This window comes from Strix aluco, chromosome 5 (genome assembly GCF_031877795.1).
Source record: "Strix aluco isolate bStrAlu1 chromosome 5, bStrAlu1.hap1, whole genome shotgun sequence".
In the NCBI taxonomy this organism is placed as follows: Eukaryota; Metazoa; Chordata; class Aves; order Strigiformes; family Strigidae; genus Strix; species Strix aluco.
The window spans coordinates 55,105,435-55,129,216 of record NC_133935.1 but is presented as its reverse complement, the minus strand read 5'-3'; the positions used below and the strand labels follow the sequence as shown (position 1 = coordinate 55,129,216).

Genomic DNA, 23,782 nt, shown 5'->3' with positions numbered 1-23,782 from the left:
TATAGTTTAACTTAGAGAAAGGTTTTATTGAGCATAAATTGTAAAAAGCTGTAAACATAAGTAAAAATGCTGCATTATCACTGCAGATGAGTATTTCTGCTGTTAAAACTTTGAGCCTCGGAAATAATTATGTTTCGTGCATTTCTGATAATAACATTATGCTAACCTCACTGCATGGAATAAAGCTGTACAGCTCTGAACCTGGGCTTGTGGAGAAAAAAAGCTGCTATAAAGCTAAATCAGAGTAAAATCTGCTGAAGCCATTCTTCAGTTTTAAACATCTCCAGCTGTTACATGAAGGTTTCTTATTAGATCATGTCTGCTTTTTACTATTCCCTGGAGCTAGAATACATCCATAGTGTTGTCCTGAAGTGGGTTAGCTGTAGTAACTCCTCAGTCAGTGCCATTCACTTCTGGTGTGGTAGAACAATTTTGTTTCTGCACCAGCCATGATCTAAGTATTAGGAGACTCTTAGCTACATGCATGTGAGCTCCTGTTCCTCTGTCATAGTAGACCATGACTATTTGCAGTGCTGCTGTCAGCACCTAAGTTTTAGCAGTAGTTTTCTCTCACTGAAAATGAAGTGTGTTAGCTACCATTTCATAAAAGAAAAAAAAATATTTTGAACTCATTTAATACTATTCTTGTGAGAAATGAAGGTGTTAGGTAATTAGGTAAAGGTAGCTAACTTATGTGAGAACTTTTTTAAAAAAAACCCAAAAAACACAGCATGCAAGAAGGAACTTCACCTGTTCCCCACAAGATTTTTTTTGAGGTCTTCATACACTAAAGTCAGCACTTACAGACACTAACAGGGGATAAGAAGAGCTGACTTCTGTTTCATTTATTCCCTGCAAAAACATTAAGCTATCCTAGGATCTGTATTTCTTATATTAATCTCTATAGTAAAGCTTTCCAGGACACAAATCGGTAACTTGAGTCATTCAAGTTCTTTGCAAATAAAGGGATGACCCAGTTCCATAGAACTGGAGGAGAGAAAATTTGGTACAGTTCCTGGTGGGTAAAGAGAGCTCCGCATGGGAGATGCTCCTGGGATAGACAGGGTGAACATGGCTGGCTGACATCCTGTCTCAGCAGGGAAGGTCCTGTGGAGTGCAGCTGAGGATCACTATCCTCAGTGTGAGAGGCAACCTTTTGCTTGTTAAGGGGTCTTGAGAACTGTAACATAAAGCAGCTTAGTCACCCCCTAGAAGGAAGTATGAATGAAAAATACCACGAGTTACTGCAATTCCAGCTAAGACACTAGAAAAAGCAGCAAGATAAAAGCAAATGCTAATGAGCCAAATAATATGGCTGTTGAGGAAAAAACCTCTTATGAAGGGCAACAATTCTCCCCTTGGTTACAGCAGGAGGTAACAGGATGGCTGCTGTGAGTCAGACCAGAGGTGTCTGTAGAGCCCCAAGGCCGGGACATGAGCCGTTAGCAGCTGCTGAGAAAAGAATGCAACAACAGGACACCTATGTAGATACTGCACCCGAATATGATGGCTTTGTACAGACCATGGCTCATTAACTTTGAAAAAGATGTGAGGTCTTTATTAGTTATTAAGCCTCTCAAATTTGCTTTGATCGGTTTGTCCAGTTGCCTTTTGAGCCAACACACCTTTTATCAGCCACAGTACTTTTTATCATTGAAATGGGAAGAATTGACTCATCTTTATATTTGGGCTGGCCAGCTGAGACACCCAACTGACCAAAAGGCAAATAAAACTGCTTCTGATATTCATGGTCACATAGAGGCCTAGCCTATGCCCTCCTCTCACCTTGCTCCTGCTCCTCTTACTGCAATAGCTTTGTTTCTGTATAGCATTTTGCATTACAATTATTCTCTTAAATCCTAGTTCAACACATCTTCAAATTTCCTTCTTTCAACTGCAAAATTGCTGTATCACTGATTTCCCCATGGGGATGTGTTGGCAGGACAGTTAAAAGAAAAGCCAAACCACTAAATGTTCTTTTCAGCTTGAATTTTGAGAGCAATAGAACACTTAAAGCAAACTACTTTTAATTTAGACAAAAAACCATTAACGGAACAACATCATTTGAGCAGTTTAATTATACTACCTCATGCTGAGCAAGTAACAACAGATTGAACTGTTAAAATTACTAATCAACTACTTCAGCATTTTAAAAGGTTAGAAGAACTTTTTGAAGGGACTTACTGAAAGCGTAAAAACCTCAAGAGAAGCACACACTTGCATACTGCTATGGAGGCCTCTGTGCTGCTTCCAAAAGGCAACAGGAAAGTAGCTGTTTCTAACATACTCCCCAGTAGCAAAAGTCAGGAATTCTGTTTCTGCCCACCTCTCTTCTTAGACCACACAATCACTTTTTCTATACTGCTTTCTAGTCCTGTGGGAACTGCCTGTTACTTACACAATGTCAGAATACAGATCTTTGTTAAAAAGATGATGAAATTACTCAGACAACAGCAAACTAAAGCATCAATCTTTATTTATAAAGTAAATTAAAAAATAGATAAGATAAACAGTGAATTTTAGCATCTGAAGCTGGTTTTCATTGAATACATAGACACTGTAAATCAAAAGTTGTCTTTATCAATGTGTTTATCCAAGTAATAGAGTAATTATTACCTTGATTAGTTTTACAGACCTCTGTTAGTGTTTTAGAAGATCAAAATCTCCCTACCTTGCAACATAAACATTTCAAAAATAATTACCTGTCATGTTAATTAACTATTTAATAGCCTGTGAGTTAACTACAAGCAGCTGCATTGCTTTTGGGCTTTATGAAGGCCAACAACAATTTGAATGGACACTTTCAATTATTAAATTACCAGAGACAGTTAAAGGAGTAACTTGCATTAATGCCCTCATTTTGTGCTGGCTCTGAACATTCATTAACAGTACTACTGTCATGTGAGACAACTACACAGATGTAAACATGATGGATCTTACAAAAAGATCAGATGCTTCTTATTGCTTTGTCAGGAGAATAGCTACAAGAGGCCTGGAGAGGCAGCTGGCAGTGCAAAACTTCATGCAATTCTCTTCTAGGGGAAGGTGAGGGGGAAATACGCTCAGGACATGACTCTCTGCTGGCTGGTCAGGGGTTTGTACACCCACATAGAATATTTTCAAGTTAAATAACTTCCAATGTCTGGTTTGGGCCGAACTCTAAAGCAGCTCATTATAAACACCTTAACATAGTCACTTGACCAGCTCTCACCATCCTCCAGATTAAGCTTTCTACCTCCTATCCTCATCTACCTAGGGCAGGGTTAAGGAAGAAAAAACACCAAAAAAAACCCACAACATGCACATAACCATATCAGGTTAAACTGTTCATTTAAAACATTTGGTATTAAAATGCTGAATTCTTTACTGTCTCAAATAAAAAAATGTATGTGCACACTTAGTATGGCTGACACAAAGGCAGGAATACTAAATTCAACCAAAAAACCCTCTAGTGGTAATTTTTAACTGCTACACTCAAAAGGTTTTCCTAAAAAACAAACAAACAAACCAACCCCCACCCACCAAACCAAAATGAATTAGGTGTCCTGAAAAGACGCAGAGTTCAACTGAAAATACATTTAATTACAGTGTACAATGAGCTGCACGCACATTAACCATGTTTAAAAAACAATGACACTTGCCTGACAGGTACTACACACACACTTCAAAGACCAGCTCCTTGCCCTAGAGGGAGAAGGCAAGAGGCAGAAAAAGAACACAGTAGCTAAAGGCAAGCTGGAGATTAGCCGAGGATCAAGAGCTATTGAATTGGATTGATGTAGTGTATAGGATTAAATGAAAAAAACTGAGGTGTCAAATTTCTACTGCATATAAAAAACCACAGTAAACCCAACAACTATTGCAATCTTCACATTACATAGTGCAATCTCAGACATCAGTAACAAGCTATCATCTCCAAACAAAATAATATATAAGATAAATTTTATCAGGAACTAGTAGTGTCAAAGCATTATTTTCCTACAAAACTAGGTTAAAAATCTATCTTCCACCAGGTAGACACGTGATTCAGCTATATAATGTGTGCACCCAGCACCTATGATAATATGCAGTGAACCAAGACTTGCAACTCCCATGTAGCTTTAAAAAAAAATAAATTCAAAAACCACAGAGCTCACATACAAGACAGTAAAAAGCAAGTCCCCACTGGGGAATATAATCCATCTACTAGTATTTGCCTCATTACACAATTTTAAATATTTAAGGTCATCCAATACTTGATTTCCACATCTAATTCTTCTTTAATCCACTTATGAAAGTCATCTATTTTTCCTCTTCCTATTAAACACATTACTCATGATTCAAACAAGTTTAGACTATTCTGGCTGATTTTAGTATTAAGTGGGGGGAGGGGAGGGGGAGAAAGACAAAATCCTAACCAGGTGCTGCCAGCAGTTGTTCAAGACCTAGTTGGATTTTGTTACAGATTGAACTTACTATTAAAAGTTCAAACATTTAGGAAAAGTCATTTTCGGAATACCTTGAAAGTTAAAATTGCAGTTGATAGTGCAAACACACTAGAATCTCAAGAATAACTCACCTTTAATGAAGCAAGTCTATTTCAATTTTTACTGAACTTACACAGTTTTAAATCCAAGAGCACAGGTAATCAATTATTTATTAGAAACTTTAAGCATATTGCTTTGAAAGCAGCTCGATAATCTATTGAGTATACTAATTCATGCACTTTTAATCACCTTTTACTTAGTCATTCAGTACTTAATATGTAAGGCTTATGAGTGGTATAGAAATCTGGAAAAGCTGTAGTGGTTTTATGTCAGATTTCTTTAAAAGACAATTCCATGAATTTAGTTACAAATTTGAAATGACCATGCTTTTGCATGAGAAAATATCCAGCTATTCCTGAACTCTTTCATTAATTGATGGGTAACTGATTTTAGTTTATCTTTTCTGTTATAAAAAAAAAAACAAACCAAAACAAAACCCAACAATGCATCATGTCAAACCCAGAAGAAAACCTTCTATTGTACTATTAACAGCTACAGCGAAAAATAAAGATTTATTTAGGACAATGCTATATAATCCTTCAGCTCTTCTCACATGGGAAGTCTTATGTGTTTCAACAGGCTGCTCATAAGAATGCAGGTTTGTTATCTAGGCATACAGCTGCAACTTACCCACAGAATACATGGGTTTAATAGTCTTATGTCTGCAAATTTATTATCACATGTACAGTTATTAAATAATGGGTTCTAATGTAAAATAAAGGGGTACTAGCTTGGTTTTCCACTTCACGCTTTAAAATAATTAGCTCTTCCACATGTCATAAAACATGGTCAACATAGTCATGTAACAATATAAAAAGTGTTGAGGTCAGAAGAGAGAAGAGTAAAAAGAGCCTTTTTTTCCCCCTAGCATCTATGAATGGAATGATTTCAGTTCATTACCAAAAGCCAGAATTTCATTTCTTACTGTAATACTTTATAACAAATGCAAACAACAGTTTCTAATCACTAGGTGTTTCAGTCTCTGCTGGACCTCTAATCAGTCTTCGTATTCCCCGCTTCCCTGCAGGACCTTTTGGTTTAGCAAAACTTTGTTTGTGAGCATGTTGTTTTGGATGAACCTCTTCATAAAGAAAGTCAGCAGTTAACTCATCACCATTATCTATTTCAATCTGGGAAAAAAAAACCAACATTTATCATATTCATCTTAAAGACATTTAAAAACATTACAAAATTTTGCTGAAGCTCTAAATACTGTATTAAAACCATATGTGCAATAATGTTCAGAGTCTAGCATGAAATGTTCCCCAACTAGTGCCTAATGCACTGAGCAATCTTGGATAGATTTTCTGAGAATTCACTATACTCTTACCAGTATTAAGTGTGATTTGACTTAATTATTCTTCCTGAAATATAAGCACAACTGCACAGTACATATGCCAAGAAACTTCCTCCGTCCCAAGCACAGTGTACATGTTAATACTAACTAGGAGTACACACTCCATGTGGAAACAACTACTTACTAACTTCTTTAATAAAAGATAAGAAAGCAGCATGAGGATCTTTCAAAACTACAATTTCCTGTCTTTATTCTCCCCTCTAAAATAAAAACTGTCCCAATGTAATCTCCACATTTTAAGAATTAAAATTTTTCACTAAAAGGTGCTTTAAACACTAATTGTAAAGCAGACATATTATCTCTTGAGACAGAAGTGGGGGAGTACCAACAGTTTATATGATTAGCTGGCTACCGCAACTCATCAAGTATTCAGGCCAGGGAAAAGCTGAAACAAGTTAAATGAACAAAAGTGGGGGTTGTTTTGGGTTTTAAAATTTAAGCATATAAACCTGAATGGAAAGAAAATACTGTTCTCAAGCCAAACCCCACTGTTTTGAATTGCAGGAATTTAGAATTCAGGGAAATGCTTTGGCCCTGCTCTGCTGAGCATTCAACACTTCATGGCCTGCCAACCACAGCACTTGATGGACTTGCCAGTCACAGTATTGCTGTTACAAGTACATGCTTCAGAAGTATGTCTACAGGAATTTCAGGAGTCACACGGTGCATTTATTTCATTGTAGAAAGGAAATTTCTGAGAAATAATTACATATAAAACTACGTAGTGATAATCTACTTAATTCATGTCACCTCAATAAAAATGGTTAGTATTAATTCTGCTATTTTTTAGGTAGACATGATCCCCACAGAAACCAATGCTCAAAGTTTTTCTAAATTTACAGCACAAGTGTTAAGAATGTAACCATAGGTCACATATTCCACAAATGAACCATTCCTATGGTCTCTGCTCGGGAGGTGAGAAGCAACTTATTGCATAGTAGTAAAATCTACACAACGTGAAAAGATCAGCTTACTTACATATCCTTGTTTGCCCCATCAAGGACTCCTAAGATAGCAGTTTTAAGTTCCAGAACTGCAGCTTGAAATTATTTTGAAAATCCTTAAATAACCTTGGCTTTAAAGGAATTTTGTGTTCAACAACAGCAATGGCTTGTGGTCCCAAATATGACAGGCCTTTTAGTACGAAATCATGTTAATTCAAAATAGTCCGTCAAAGTACTCTCAAACACTCTCTTGATGCACAAGGATGTATTTGTTAAAGCTATGAAAGTGTAGAAATTATGAACCAGAGAAAAGCTTCCATGACCTAACTTTGTAACTGGAGCTTTATCAACAAGTATTTCTTGTTCTGGACAAACTTTAAGTTACACACCACTTTTCATTGTTTAGAGAAGGTGGTGGCAAAGACAGTTATAGTTAGATATTAAGAAGGGAACAGAGGGATGGAGAAAATACCAGTGTACCTAGTGTTACTTACCTTTCTAATTATCTGCATCCACAACTGTCTTTCTACAATTTCTAACAGTGGACTTTTGCAACTAGAGTAGAGCATTCGTTCTCGTATACTACAGGTATACCCTGGCATAGAGTAGATGAAAACTGCGGAAAAAAACCACAAATCAGACCATAACTATACTCCATCAAAACCTGTATCATAAAATAATGCAGAGAGGCATTGTAAATCAGCTATGCAGTCTGACAGGCAAAAATGTAACACCATTCTAGATCTTTTTTCTTCAGCAAGTGTTTAATTTCAAATGGGGGATGAGAGAATGGCCAGTATCTTTTATGTTTTCACATGATGACTAATTTATGGGTGTTCATAATCAAAAGGGATAGCTCAATACTTTCTAAACATAGGGACTCTGCAGAATTCAGTTTCACAACCTAATGACTCTGAAACTCATGCTGACAGACACATTACTTTTACGACACATCTTTCTCTCTGCCTCAAAATTACTAAGGTACTTGAAACAAGCCAATGAAATTTCATATTGGGAAATTTTCTCATACCTATGGATTCCAAATAGTCTCCTTCATGGGCATGCTTATACAGGAAAAAGTGGTAACGCGCAGCATCCTTTGGAATTCGTTTTGGCAAGTCCTTCAGTTCAGTATGAAGTGTGTTGGCCAAAATAATAGTTTCATTTTTCATATCAATTTCCTGTTAATAAAGCAAACCTGAATATAGTTAATACACAGAAAGCAAACCAGAGAACATGACAGGACGGAAAAAAAAATTGAATTAATCCAGTATAGAATGGTAATTTATCAGTGTATGTCATCGATGCACAGTTTAATGTGCAGGCAATCTATTTTATACTCACTATTAAAAAATAGTTAAAGTATTTTATACTTGCCAGTTGTACATAATTGAGTTTCTTATTTTTCAATTTCTCCAAAGCCTGGATAGCTTCTTTAGCAATGGGGAATGCTACTCCTTGCAATGTTTGATGCTTGGTATCTACACCAACATCCGTCTGTACCTGGAACACAAGTCAATTGAGATGTAAACAGAAACCTTTGCAAGCATTTGTCTGGTTTCATACAATAACTGACAATGTATTGCATATGGTTACATGCAGAGTTAGCAGAAGCTGTTCCAACAATAGACTACCCTAAAACATCCCGATATGCAACAGATTTGCATTTTCAAATTTACAGGTCATGTTTGCTTGCTAACCTGAAAATGGTTTCATATCTCTGAAACAGCTAGCTTTGCAGAGCCAACAGAATCATCAGAGGGAAAAACGGCTCAGGTGTCAGTGAAGAAGCTCTAAGTTAAATTCTGGTATAAAGATACAATAAACCAGGAGGAAAGAACTTGATTTTTGTAATAAGCCAGGAGGAAAGAGCTTGATTTTTCATATACTGTGTTATACTTTTGAACTGACAATACTACTTATAAACTTTGTTGTATCTTGAAAAAGTTGAGATCAAAACATACAAATGCCATTTCTAGGGAGTTAAAATTTTCAGAGGAAGAGAGAAAAATGTATCTTATGAGACAAACTGATCTTGAAGGAATAGCAGAACAACTTCCCTCCCTCTTGCTTCAACACCCTCCCCCCAAAAGCCTATATCAAAAAGAAAGCAAACAAAACAAATAAACAAAATCTTAATTTTTGAATTCTAGAAGGCCTAACACAAAGTAAAAAAAAAAATCCAGGGTAACTGCAAGCTAAACAATTGTTCATAATCCAGTTAGTCAGAAATTATTAGAGAGAAAGAACAGTTCTTTTAAAGCCATTTTTCAAGAATTTACATTTATCTTAACATTCATGCAGTTTCTCTCAAATGAGCTCTGGCATCCAGTTTTCCTGCATCTGAACTTACTGTCTAAGTATTAGGTTTTGAATATATTTACTTCCTTTCGTAATTTCATGAATACATTTAACATGAAGCAGTAAAAGTCAGAAAAGTGTACAAAATGGAAAGTGTGGGTCTTAGATCTATCAACTAGAAGATGTTTAGCATTATTAAAAAGAGATGCTAATGAAATATGAAACTGATAATAAAAAACAAAGATACTTGGGGCAACACTATACTCCACATTTTGAGGAACAGCTTGTCAGCAATAAGGAAAGAGGAGAAGAAAGCAGGTGGAAGAGTTTACTTTCGTATGAAGGTTGGCAAATTTAACAAGAAGGTTATATAAAAAATATTCACAAAATATATCTGCATAAAGCCTGATTAATAAACATAAAATAGACATCACAAAAATAATAAACCATAATAAAACACCATACTATATAAACCATATTAAAATACAAGTAGAAAAAAACTCAAACATAAAAACGAACTGTGAAGTATGGGGACAGGCAAGGGACAAGAGTAACACAGCATAACTCCACATTTAAGAAAATGAACAAAATCTACTTGTTCATACTGCAACACATTTCAGACCATTAAAGCAGAACAAAAACTCACTTAAAAAAATTTAAATTTACACCGTAAGATTTGTTACTGATGGCTGCTGGTGGATAAAACGGCAGATGAAATTTCCTGTGAATCAATGTAAAGTAACATAAAAAAACCCTCTTCTACCTGTATGGCCATGGGGATGAGCTAGCTACTACCATTCAGGAGCAAGACCTTGCAGGTCACGCTGAGCATCTCTGAAAATGTAAGCCTGGTGGCCAGTCATAGCAACAAAAACCCAACACTTCCCACCCACAAATGAAATGTTACAAATTGTTAGAAAAAGAGTAGAGAACAGAACACATCATTAGACACTGTAGATATCAGTAACATGCCTGTATCTTGAATACCACATGCAGTTCTGGCTTCCCCATCCCTCCATCTCATAAATTATATAGCAGAACTGGAAAAATTGCAGAGAAAAGCAAAAGGATCAGAAGTATGGAGTGCCTTCTTTAGGAGGAAGCACTACCTAGATTAGGACTCTTCAGCCCAGAAGAGATAACTGAGACTGAATATAACAGAGGTCTATGGATATAGAATTATAGAATAGTTTGGGTTGGAGAGGACCTTTAGAGCTATCTCGTCCAAACCCCCTGCAATGAGCAGGGACATCTTCAACTAGATCAGGTTGCTAAAAGCCCCATCCAGCCTGACCTTGAATGTTTCCAGGGATGGGACATCTGCCACCTTTCTGGGCAACCTGTTCCCATGTTTCACCACCCTCATTGTAAAAAATGTCTTCCTTATATCTAGTTTGAATCTACCCTCCTTCAGTTTAAAACCATTACCTAAAGTCCTATCGCAGCAGGCTCTACTAAAGTCTGTCCCCATCTTTCTTATAAGCCCCCTTTAAGTATTGAAAGGCCACAATAAGGTCTCTATAGAGCCTTCTCCAGGCTGAACAACCCCCAACTTCTGTGCTGAGGATTCCAGAGCTGAACATAGTACTCCAGGTGGGGTCTCCCCAGGGCAGAGTAGAGAGGAACAATCACCTCCCTTGACCTGCTGGCCCAGCTTCTCTTGATGCAGCCCAGGATACAGTTGGCTTTCTGAGATACAGCTGGCTTTATCAAAGGGGAGGGGGAAACTGAGGAATGACTTAATGACTTTTCTCTGCCTTCCCCACAGTCTGTAGGGATATCAGAAAAAACTACTAGATAGCAGGCAGTGGTTCTTTACACAGTACTTTGTCAAGCTGTAGAATACACTGCCACAGGATCTGTGGCCCCACAAAAACTTTATGTGGATTCAGAAAAACAACAGGACTAGATGATGGGTGAAAAACCCATTAAGAACAGTTATAAAATAAGACATCATCTCTTGCTCTGGAAGATCCTTACCTCCAAATGTTGAGGCAACAGAAGAGTATTCAAGGGAGCTATCACGGCCTCCTTGCCCTGCTCTTAGACCCTTCCTAGATTTCTGACATTGTTCACTCAGGGACTTGACAGCAGACTAAGTGATCTTTTGATCTGACCAAGTAAAATATTTCTTAGGGTGATTATGAAAGAATACACATATGGAAAACTCAAATTCTTCTTTTTTTTTTTTTTTTCTAAACTGGAAAGCTTTTAGTTTTCTGAATCTAATTACGGGCTTCCAAATGGTGGAAACGATGAGGAGAGAAATGGTGTAAGTTAATGCATTGCAAGATGCTTCAAACAAAGCCAAAATGGCAGCAATCTGCAGTTTATGTATCTCTGAAAAGCACAACTATTGCTGCTGCTGTTTCATAATAGCACATACAGTTGCAGTCTGCATGAATCAGCTGCTAAACACAATGGATGTAGTGCAAAAGAGATAATACTAATACCAGAAGCGATCACTGATACCACAGATTTACATTCATTAGTGGCTTTCTTTTAAAGCCATTCAATTAAAATCCAGTGTTTGATGATGATGAATGTATTTCTACATTGGATTAATCAAAATTGGATGTGGAAAATAACAAAAGACACCACTGAAAAAAAAGGTCAATAAACAACGTTGCAGCAAAAGCACAGTAGAGTGAAGACATAAGAGAAGATACAGAGCTGCATTTAACACAATGGTTTACTGATATCCAGCTGCAGAAACAAACCGTATTTCGAATGCATGTACCACAGCTGTAAAATACAAGCCTAAAGAACTAATAAGATCAGCATATGACCTATTTTAATATATGTCTGAACACAAACAGTAATCAAGCAAAGGAAAAATGTGATAAAAGAATCCTCTGAAACTTTTCCGTCGCTAGCTGGCAATCATCAAATTATTTGGTTAAAGGCATTTGTTAGAGGTTTTTCTAAAAAACATTTGTAGCAAAAGCAAATCAGTCTCTTAAAAGGACTAGCTACTTGCTTTGGAGTTCTATTTTATTTTTATTGGAATTCCATTCACTTTCAGTCTTAAAAGACAAGTGCACTGGTGCTGGAAGCTAAGTATGTTTCCTCTAGGAATAAGGCTGCTGAAATGCTCCTGGCAATCATTCACTGCAATAGTTACTATTTTGTGTTTTCACTACAATTTCTGCCAACATGGGAAATGTATGTGGGAAATCACAGAATGGTTGAGGTTGGAAGGCACCTCCGGAGGCCATCTTGTCCAACCACCCTGCTCATTCAGGGCCACCTAGAACCAGTTGCCCAGGTCTCTGTCCAGACAGCTTTTGAGTATCTCCAAGATGGAGATGCCACAATCTCTGTGAGCAACGTGTGCCGTACTCAGACACCCTTCACAATGAAGCACATCTAGTGATATTTAAGGCATGTTAAGGGCCAAAGTTGCAACAAATAAGCTCTGCAGTTGCAAAGCCTCTGACTCAGACGCTAGGCACTGCAAACTCCGCAAGATCGTGCCACTCCAACTCCAGCCATCATCATCCTGCAGTCTAAACTCATTAAGAAATAAATTTATATTATTGTCCATTCAAACTTTCTGAAACTTTCCATTTTATGTTCTGCCCTTTTTACCCTAGAAAGAGTTTTTTTGCTACAATACGTTTGGAACTCTCAACCCAATTTCCCACCCATGCTCAAAGACATTGTAAGTACCTCATTAATCTTAATTTGTCGAAGTTCCTCTTCTGCTGCAGTCAGAGGTGCAGGGGAGGACTGTGATATCAAATATTTTTTATATCCATTCAGTGAAACATCATCCTGAAAGCACAATATCAATATTAATCATTTTTTGATAATAGAAGTTTTCTTCAAAGTGTTCTATACAGCACAAAAATAAGCAGCTACCTCCCACACAGTTATGGTCATTTTCTTTGAACAGATTACAAGTGTAGGTGCATTTGCAAATTCAGCTCATCTTCCTGTACAGCAGGGTCCACTGGGCTGCTCTTTTATTCAATTGTACCATGGACAGCATTTCAACAATCAGTCCCCAATTACCTAACTCAAAAATTAGCAGCAATGAAGACTGTGTGCATGAAGTTAATTCAGCCTTCTTGGACAAAACCTCACACCATTGCCACAATTCTAATAATAAAAAAAAAAAAAAAAAATTATAAATTTTTTATAAAATTTGCATGCTCAGACTGATAGCTTATTGGTAGTTTTCTACCTAAAACATGGGAGACAGAAATGTTACTTTATGACAGGGAGTAAGCACATGATACTGCAAGTAGTTGAGGATGCAGCGTCACAGAAGTGATGAATTCTGATAACCACTTTGGGGAATTCATTAATACTTAGTGTCAGTTGTGGCCCTCTCCAAAGAGATTGATACCAGAGGCAAATACTGTTGGTTTTTTTTATTAAGGTGGTCACTCAGAAAAGGGTAGGCCTTTATGCAACCATATGAACATGACTTTATACTCAAGTTCTGAGGAGAAACAGAAAGCTCCTTCTTAGCTCTTCCCTCTCTGAAAGAGACAGACCTTCCCAAATATAATTTCCAGTGCCGATATTACATTAAGCCTTGCTTCAGGAGCCCAGAGGTATCAAGGTTAATACATGTGAAGTAGCAGGTGGGACCATAACCAGGTTCCACCAGGATAACAGAGCTGGTTGCAACTAAACCATTCTTGTGTCTAACAAAATAAAGACAGTAACCCACTGGATGCTGATGATCAAGGTTCTGAGTGAGGTCTGTGACTTGAATATCTCGAAGAAGCTGTGATTTTCACACAGATGAACATTAGAGACCAGCTATAATTAAGAAGTTTATAAAGACACTGAAATCAACAATTTTAGAGATCTATTAATCTGTAACATAATGAACTTGGAAAAAGTGAGTTACATTGACTTCATCATCTAAATGCCTCAAGCACATTCTGAAATAAAAGTAATAGACAATGCAATGCTTGTTCCTTACAATTGAGATGGAATTGCTAGATGCAAATTCTACATATTACATAGACTCCTAATGGTTTGGTGCAAGTGGCACTGAGAGATTAGTTGATTGAATGGGCAAGAAAAAAATAACATGACCTCTACCAGTGAACTCTCTTAGCAACTCGGCTATCTACTTCTCTAGAATACAGCCTCTCCAGAGACGTTTGTTAGTGTGTTTGTTAGTATAATGAAGCCTCCATCACAGATTAATGCTGAGTATAACAAATTATTTACTCGGTGAACAGAATTATTAGTCTCATGTCCTTGTGGACTTGTGTGTCCACCACAACAGCCCACGTCTCTTCCACAGCTTTTTCCCCACTACAATACCCTGTCTTCTTCCTCAAATCTCCAACTCCTTCCCCTCCTTCAGCACCAGCTCCCTGTGTCAACAGTGGTGGTGCTCTGGTTCATATTTGTGCATATGATGAACTAATTGACAGGCCAAACAGAAGATAACTGCTGCAGTCTCTCTTTGCTGAAGGAGGAAAAGGGGAATGATAATTTGGATCTCTAAGTAACCATCAGTTTTCATGAAAGCTGTAGGAATTCTGTATCTTTGAGAACTCTAACTTGTATTTCTTTAAAACTGACAATGGATTAAAAAGTCGAGATTGTCTGATGTTTGTCTGGCACGCATCACAACCATGTAAAACTTACTTCCCAAAGAAACCAAGGTAACGCTATAGCCTCAGATTTCCTTACATGCACAGCACTTGCAGGCTTTTCAACATCCCTTAGAAGGTTGTTAGATTTCAGACCTACACCTTCCAACTATCTTACAATAAGTGGTCAACTATTTTCATTGAACAAATCAGTAGCTACTAAAATTCTGTTTCCGTAAGTTAAGATGGCAGCCATGGACTTGAGTTACATTTTATGGTCAAATTCTAAAGAACTGCCAGCTTAATATCCTTGGTTTAAAATAAAATCATTTGTTTTCAGATGTTAATGGCTTACAGATCACTGTTCTAGCCCATTTCTGATTCAGAACCATACACCCAAAATGGCTTTTCTGTAAAATTGGCCTGAAAGTTACAGTGTTACAGCTTTTAGAGGATTCATAGGCCTGCACTGAGATTAAGAGCTGCTCCAATTATTCTTAGATTATTTAGTTTTCATAACCATTTGAAGCAAGGACTTCTTAGCCTGAAGTTGTTAAATATACTTAGTTACTGGTTCAAATGAGAGCAATTACATTTTCATATGGCAATGATACACATAGCTTTTAACTCTTTTTTGCTTAATTAAAAGAGAGCAGAAACATCACAAATTCATACCAGTAACATTAGCTACTATATTTAGTATTTAAAGTCAGCATGGTGACTTTAAAAAGAAATACATACCTGTACTGTTCCAAATACTTCATCCTTAATATGACCACCTCCAAATTCTTTCTTAAGTGTTGCTCGCGTTGCTGCATACAGCATTTTTTGACGAACCTAGCATATAATAAAACAGGGTTGTTTTGGTTTGCATTCTCTTTTTTCTTTCTTTGGTGTGCACAAAGAATCTAGCATGCTGGTATACCAAGTCTGTTAACAAACATCTTTCTTGAACAAATATTTTAAGTGTTTTAAGAGTTTTGAACAAATATTTTAAGTGGGAAACTGAATTATAAAGTAATTCTTAATAAACTCCACTGAATGAGCTCTGGATCACGATTCTAACACACGCTATTAAATTCTCAAGGGCATGATACTATTATGTATTATTATCAAAGTAATTCCAAAACTAAATTGCAGCTTTAGTTAAGAGTATGAGCTTTTCTTTAAATGGAAAAAAAAAACGGTCAACATAATCTTCACTGATTTTAAACAGAAAAACCCACAATTGTTTAGTTCTTTTGTCACTGGTCTGTGTACTAATGGATACAACACACAAAGAGCAGGCTGCAAACAACTCATTGTTACCTTTAGTGACTCCAGAGAGTTGTGGTTGAACTACAAAGTGGAAAACTGAAATTTTCTGGATGTAGAAGATCTAATGATGTTTGCTCCCTATCAACTTGTGTATAACAAAGCCACTTATTCCTTTCTCAACAATCCCATCTTCCCACCTTATTTCACTGTCATGCCACCCTTACCACAATACCTCACCTTTTCCACCTAATCTCTTCTGTGCACTCCAACTCTTGGTGTCTTACTATTTCCTAACTGCTAGTGAAAGTAGTGGGAATACTGGAATAGCTTTACTTTCTGATTTCCCTTATCTCACATTCCCGGAACCTGTACACAGTATCCTAGTTTCTCCTGAAATCCTTAACTCTCACCTCAGTTACCTCCCATGTTCTCTAACTGCTGTCTCAGAAACAGTATGTTTTGTGGCAGGTCACAAATCTGCAAGTGCCAGCTGGGCTGCCAGCAAGCCAAACAGAATAAACAGCTTGAGCTCACACTATAATCCTTCTCTCTATGATAACACCCATTGAGATTTCTGTCCTAGATCCTTCCATGAATTTTCATGAAACACTGACAGAACGATAGACAAACAAACAGGGCAAAACCATTGTCTTGTCTCCTCCAGTCGGGCTAGAAATAAATTGGATCAGCTGCACTCCATCTAGACCCACTGATATTGCTCCTCAATCAGCTTCAAGAAAGATGTTTTCCCAGTTTTCTTGGGGGAAAGTGAGAGGAATGTGGGGGAATGCTTCATTCCTCAAATCCTCTTCATTCATATCTAGGATTCAGATCAAATGGCACTGTTGAAAAATCATTAACAACATGAAACCTCTGATGACTGCTACTTACAGGAGAGTGATCAGGTGACCATGCAATGAAGATCCACTCATATCCTTGAGCATTCTGAGAATCTAATCTGTATAGTATATAACATGGTTGCTTGTCTTCAAGAAGGGGAAGAACAAAGGAATCATAATCCTTTTCCCATGATCCAACTGGCTGCCTAGAGGATCCCACAACAAGCTGCTCTATAAGGAATAACCAAAACTACAGGTTAGCAACAATACAGTTAATACTGTTTTTCAAAATTAGCAATTACAATAAACAGTTAATCAGGCACTTCATCTTTTGTAATTATGTTCACAAGAATAGAAGTCAAGAACAGTCAGTGTGAAAGCAGGCGAATTCCTACAAAAGCTGTGTATGTTCAAACCCTAGCTTACTTTAACCCAAATACAAATCGTTGAGAAGTAATGTGCTGGTTGCCATCGAGTTCTTTGATCTGAAGAGATAAGATTGATGTTAGTGTTCTTAGCATAAAGTACACAGAAGGGAAATAAAAACTGTCTTCTGCCAGTTTATTTTTAAATTGGAATACTTAAGTAGAAACAAGATGAGAGCAAGCTTTTAAATTTTAGAATTAGAATTATTGATGCTCTTGCTATAACATATTAGTGTTTGTACTCATTGTATGGAGTCAATAACTCAGTTATACAGTGAAAAGAGTTTGGAATGAATATGCTTGCACTAATCACTTGAACTTGACTATGTAAGTAGATAAACCTCTTTCTAATATAGCTTCATAACTATGGTTTCTTTAAATGAGTGAAGTTGTTTATTATGTATAATTGGCTTAAGTCTGTCTAGAACACTTCAGATGAGATTTAATTACGCGAACAGCTGTAGCAACAAGATTTTTCGCTTATTTATAAATCACCTCTCAGCTTCCAAAGGAAAGTATTAGTATAGTAACTTTCAAAACATTTATCAGCTTCCTCATAAACACTAGCCTGTACAATCTAAACAGAAATACCTTGTTTAAATGGGATCCTACAACGGGTTGAGGACCATCATAGCAGCTAGTATACAAAATACCTTTTGGGAGTCTAGGACCTAACTTCTAAAACTTCAGACAGAAGTACAACAGTATACAAATGCCTCTACAGCAAAACTTTCAGAGCAAGGCACTCTACCACAGTAAGTCACAGAACAGGAACAGCTCAGGGAGAGGGTGTTTGACTTGGCTCTGAATTAGATGCAAAGTAGCTGAAGTTGTACACCTAGACCAGCATATTCTGAATGTACTTGCCAATTCTGAACTCTATGTGGCTTTATACTCACTGGGATTTAAGATGGAAAAATACAATCAGAGGAACTCTATTGCCCAGCAGCAAATCTCTTCTCTTATTAACTCAGATTAGCAGAACTCAATTTGACTATTATCTGTCGACTAAAGGCAGTTGCTGAAAGCTCCTGAAGACAGATGAGGCAACTGGCCCTTTTCCAGTACTCTGGGAGCTTTAGATGTTTCTTTTTGAACTGTGGAAAATAGTATCAAAGATGGGATTCTGCTTCTACATGGAGACAAAATGCATATACATATACACACACAAACACACACAAAACAGAAAAAAAATAGGGAATGTCTTCCATGTGTATCTTATTTCTAGGCTTCATTTCATATTAAGAAGTAGCATACACAGAAAAGAATATTGTTTCACCTTGCCTAATGGGAAAAAAAAAATCCAATGGTATGCCAGCATTTGTTACGTTGTGCTAGTGAGGCTTTCCACAGTGACCTGCCTATAATATTACTATTGCCACTTCCTTAAGGAAAAACCATATTAAAATGTGAGACTTACTACGAAAAGTAAACAAAGAAGGTAACAGTAGGTTATTTACCTAACAATTAAAGTATGTATCTGTATGTACATGTACCTACATGTACCTTTCTTCAGCTAACAGGTATTTCAGCGTACTGTAAATGAATCAACTCTAGAAAGAACAAAAATCCAGGTGGGCATTTGATGTACTTGAAAAGATGGACTAAACCATGAAGTGTCTTATACAGTCAACTAGCATTGCTATTAAAACCAAAAAGTAATTATGCATTTTATCTTGCAATGTTTGCAGCCTTGATCACTTGCCAAGAAGTTCAAAGATCAAATTCAAATTCTGCAAGAAATTATGTAGCTTTATATTTATACATGAGATTTAAGAAACATTTGTAGCTTTGAAAATTTGTACAAAATTACAGATTTTTAAAGATATTTTCTATGTATCCAGATTACTACTTAAACATGTGCTTTAATAGGACTTTCCACATGCAGCTGATCCCAGTATAAAAGGCAGACAAACATTTATACTTTGTGTAAAGTGACTAGCTGCTGTGTAATGTCTCTGTCTCTAATGAAAGTAACTGAAGTGCCAAAACACTACACAGGTGTGGAATTTTTTTTCCTCTACTCTTTCTTTAGTAAGAAGATAAGAGTAAGCTCATTTATATTATTGATATGAATTACATAGCAGGTCTTGATAAAATATGATATGACACTTGGAAGAAAAATTCAAATGCAAAAATACAGTAGCATCATACTGAAAAGCTTAGCATCACCAAAACTTTTATCTTACCTTCTGTATATGGAAGACCTTAGTAACATTAAGTATTGCAGAGTTTTGGTTTTTAAACAATTGTACATGTAGGTCACTAAAACAACTAGGAAAACATCTAAAAGAATCAGAGAAAAGATTAGAATTTGACTAACCATTGTCAATGACTATTTTTAAAAGCCTGTATTGCCCATTTCTGGCTCCAACAAAGGTGTCTTTAACACTTCCACTAGCTGAAAAAGAAAAAAAATAAAAGTAACCAAATAAACACATTTCACTGTCCCAGGACAAAAAATATTCACAAAGGCAAGAACAACACTGGAAAAGCATACAACTGGCCCTTCACTACAAAGTTGGACTGAAAAAGGAACATAGGAGTGATGTTCCCTCTATGCTACATACTATTCCAGCCACCAGCGTGCCACAAAAAGATGACAGGCAACACTACAAAACAGTTTTTCTTGCTACCATACTGTATGATTTTCAATATTGTGAAAATTAAAGGTGACATCACATCATCACTCTCGGGTTTCAGAGTTAACACAGCAACACAATAAAAATATGACTCATCTCAAATTACAATAGCTTCGTGAAGTCTGCAGGCATAGTAGAAACTTTCAGACAGAAACTTTACGCCTGCCAGGAAAATATTAGAGCTTGTCTGGCAAAAGTGCCAGTCTTTCCTGAGGATTCCTCTCTGAAAGAGTACCAGTGAAAGCTGCCACTCATTGCTCATCTTTCTTATCACCTTATCTCCTTGTATGTATCGTGATAACATTGTTCAAACCCTGACCTATCACAACAGGGTAGCTTTGTAATGAATTTACAAAGTAATTAAAAATATTTTAAAATGTCCATAATTCATGTTGACACTACACCACAAACTTGACAGACTCGCTTCCCGAAGCACACTGAAGAACTATGCTCGAGTTATGTGAAGATCATTCTTACCTCAATTTCTCTGCTAAATAACCTGAGTGCAAATGAGTTTAATTATACTGTAGACAGGGGGTTGTACAGCATTTATTGAAGAACATTTATTGCAAGCTGGTCCTTTAAGTAATCCCACAGCATACAGCATAGCACCAGCAAAACAAACATCAAACCAGGAAACAAAATGCGATTATTTATAGTCAGGTTGAGGCCAACTGAACAGATGGTCAGATGGTATCCAGCAACATTACTGCCCACACTCAAAACATTTTAAATTTATGCCCATCAAAGTGATGCCCAGGCCCATTCTTAAATTCCAGAATGATGTGGGTGGGAAAGGGGGTGTTAAACAAACTGAACTGCATCAGGTTACCAGACCCAGCTTCATCCCAGTTAGCATCTTCCCACTAACCAGTGCAGACCCTCACTGTAATTTGCTGTCAGTTTTTCTAATCGCCTCTGCTGGTCCTCACCATTCCATTCAGCATGCAAATGTTGCACCACTTTCTAGACCTTTCGTTCCCCCGGGACTTTTTTTGTCCTCTTCTTGTCTATTATCTTTTTTGTTCTTTATTCTCTCATTTCAACCTCACACACCAAAACAAGACCAAAATACAGCAGTCCCTGCACCAATACCAGAACTGCAACAGCTCCTTAAGTAACATTTTGAGACAAGATGTTTGAGAAACCATCTCACTATCAAGTGATCCATGCATTTTTTCTCATAGAGGTTTTAAAATTCACAACAGTGATAATATTTTTACTTAAACTTTCTGCATAGCAGAGACCTACAGAATCAAAATTTGGGTTTATTTCACAAATATTTTAAAGAGAATATTATTTTTAAATTATTTAGAAGACTGAACATATTCTAGTATATTTTCCCACAGCTCAATGTATTCTGCAACTTCCTACGCTATTTATCTGCACTGGCCTGTTTGAACGTCCAGTCCTTTTAGCAAATGCCTGGTACATATCACAGTCCCCATGACTTCATTTCTGTTTCCAGAAAAGAGCAGCCCATGCTGCCAAATCTTGCCATTGTTTATGAGTGACAGTAGCCTGCTTGTAGCTAGAGCCAGCAATGGCACAACAAGTGCTATTCCTCTTCCAAACTGCAGAAGCGGATGCTTTGCTGCAAACAGGACTCCTGATTAGTGCCTGTCGAGGTAGGATCCGTGCAGAAAAGCTGCCAAGTTCTCTACAGCTCTCCTCAGAGGCCAAAAGATTCTCAAAGACATGATGGAGAGTAGCAGAAGAGGTTTAGCCACTCTTCTTGTTTGTGGTAAGCAACAGGATATTCTGCTGCTCCCTCCAGCATTGCCAGGAGAGAGAACAAGAGAATGAAGATCCACTGTAAGAGTTTTCCCCAGCCTGGGGAAAAAGCTATCCCAGCTGCACCTCCAGCCTGAGAAAGGTTGAAGAACTTAAGAAGCAGCAAAAAAGAGCAAAGATTGGCAGGCAGGGGAAGGAGAAGAAGAGAGGCAAAAGGGTGCAGATCAAATGGAGCCAACGGACAAATAAGGGAACAGAAGAGCAGTTAAGAGCTGCCGTGGCTGGGACAAAAGTCACCTTCAACAATAAATATGGGAGAGCAGACAAAGTACACGGTACTTGTCACCGAACAAGCAGATTGCAGAAATCGAGACAGTAAAACCTGCCCCGTCCACAATCCTGCAGTGTAATCCCTGCTTAGCAATTCTGTGATTTGGGGGCACCTGGTAATACTGAGAAACAATACACTGTCTTCTTCTCCTTGCTCCTCGCACCCTCCAAGGCCTGGAAACATGGGGGAAAAAAGTATGTCTTCCCCCCCCACCCCACCTCCCCCTTTTTCCCTTTGCGGCCCCCAGTGATGGGCTTTTTAGTGGGGTTCCCTACTCCGGGGCTCCCGGTTCTCCGCAGCGCTCCCGCTACAACGCGCCCAGTAGCGACCCTCGGCATTTTCCGCGCTGTCCAACCCATCCCAAACCCGCCCCGGCGACCCCGAGCAGGTGACAGCTTCTCCGACAGCCGGGAGGTGCCCGGGGGAGCCCCCACAGCGCCGGCCCCCACCTCACGGCTCAGCCCGCCGCAGCAGGACAACCTGAGCTCAGAGAAGTTACCTGGGCCAAGGGGGGGGCCCTTTCGCCCTTTCTGGCTTTCGGCACTGAACAGTTTTCCCAGGCGGGCTCCCTGCCGCTCTGGGGCGGGCAGGCACGGTTGGCCGTGCGGATAAACCCTGCGAGGCTTCGCCTGACCGGGGCCGAAGCTCTGGGCTCGACCCGGAGGAGCGGCGGCCACCCGCGGCCGAAGCCAGCTGCAGTTTCCCCCCGCTCAGCTCGCCCCGCCATCCCGCGGCAGAAAGGACGGGCTTCTCCAGCAGCGAACAAAGGGCGCGGCAGGAGCGAAAACCCCGCCGGGAACGGCCCGTTAAAGCGGCCACAACGGCGGCCGCGCCCCGACCCGACCCCGCGGGGAAAGGCGCTGGCCCGCCCGGCCGGCGGGGAGAGAGGCGGGAAGGGTGGCACCGCGGTGCGGAGGTGCCGGGGAGAGCCGCGCGGGTACCTTGGATACCGGTCTGGTGGGACATGTCGCACCGCCGCGCCGCGCCCGGGGCAGTGCGCGCCGCCGCCGCCTCCCCGCCCCGCCCGGCACGGCCCGGCCCGGCCCGGCCCGGCCGCGCGCACGTGACGCGCCGCCGCCACTCAGCGGCCGGGAGGGAGCGCGGCGCCTGCCGGGTCCCGCCGGCCCGGGCCAGCCCCAGGGCCCCGGCGGCGGGAGCGGCCGCCGCGCTGCTGCCCCCTACAGCGGAGCCCCCGCTGGGCCGCGCCGCGCTCCCGGGGCCCTCCCGGGATCCTCTCGGCACCCTCGTGGCGCCGCGCCTCCCCCGTGCCCGCTCCCCGCCGGACGGCTGCCCTGGGTGCTGTAAAACGGGGACGGGGTGCAGCCCCCTCCTGTCCTGACTGTCGCCCCCTTCCGCGGCCGCCCCGGAGCGTGCGGCACGGCCGGCCCCGCGCCTGCCGCCATCCTCCCTGGCAGAAAGGGACAGGTGCCCTGCAGGGCTGCTGCTTGACCGAAGTACTGAAAAATAACTGAGGTGAATTTAGTTGGTCTGTAGGAGTCTGTCCTGGAGACCCCCCGTTCCTGCTTGGGGCAGGAGGGAAGGAGCCACAGGGCGAGACAGAGGCTGCTGCTGCGTACTGCGAGTTTTGCGTTAAACAGCGGATAAAGAGCCCAGAAATCGGGGCAGAGCCCAGAACTATGGCTCTTTCAGCTCAAGCCCTTGCCCCTGGCAGGGCGGTCTTTCTCTGTTCATTTTGCATTATTTGCTACTTGGTGGCACTACATCAACAGAATTAGTGAAGGTTTCTTCTGGTGGTTGAGACGCGGGTCTGCATTGGCAAGGCATGGATCCAGGCAGAGGAAGGGTGTGCCTGCTCCCCAGTGAGTGGCCGATCCACACGGCCGAAGGCTTTTACACCT

At 39.6% G+C, this 23,782-nt stretch overlaps 1 protein-coding gene across 3 annotated transcripts; it reads right to left on the bottom strand.

Moving 5' to 3' along the window:
- Positions 1-2,459: 2,459 nt before the first annotated feature.
- On the bottom strand, positions 2,460-22,956 carry TWF1 (twinfilin actin binding protein 1). Of its 3 annotated transcripts, XM_074827407.1 has the most exons (9): positions 22,865-22,956; positions 19,540-19,617; positions 16,844-17,022; positions 15,437-15,532; positions 12,801-12,905; positions 8,205-8,330; positions 7,858-8,008; positions 7,322-7,443; positions 2,460-5,656 (listed from the first exon to the last, which is right to left on the bottom strand). In XM_074827407.1, exons 1-9 carry the CDS (start codon positions 22,887-22,889, stop codon positions 5,486-5,488), a joined length of 1,053 nt encoding a protein of 350 aa, XP_074683508.1. In that variant the 5' UTR covers positions 22,890-22,956; the 3' UTR covers positions 2,460-5,485. The 3 variants fall into 3 exon arrangements, with proteins under 3 accessions (XP_074683508.1, XP_074683509.1, XP_074683510.1); XM_074827408.1 differs by lacking the exon at positions 19,540-19,617 and having other exon boundaries at positions 22,865-22,928; XM_074827409.1 differs by lacking the exons at positions 19,540-19,617; positions 22,865-22,956 and adding an exon at positions 18,116-18,295.
- Between the last annotated feature and the right edge of the window lie 826 nt (positions 22,957-23,782).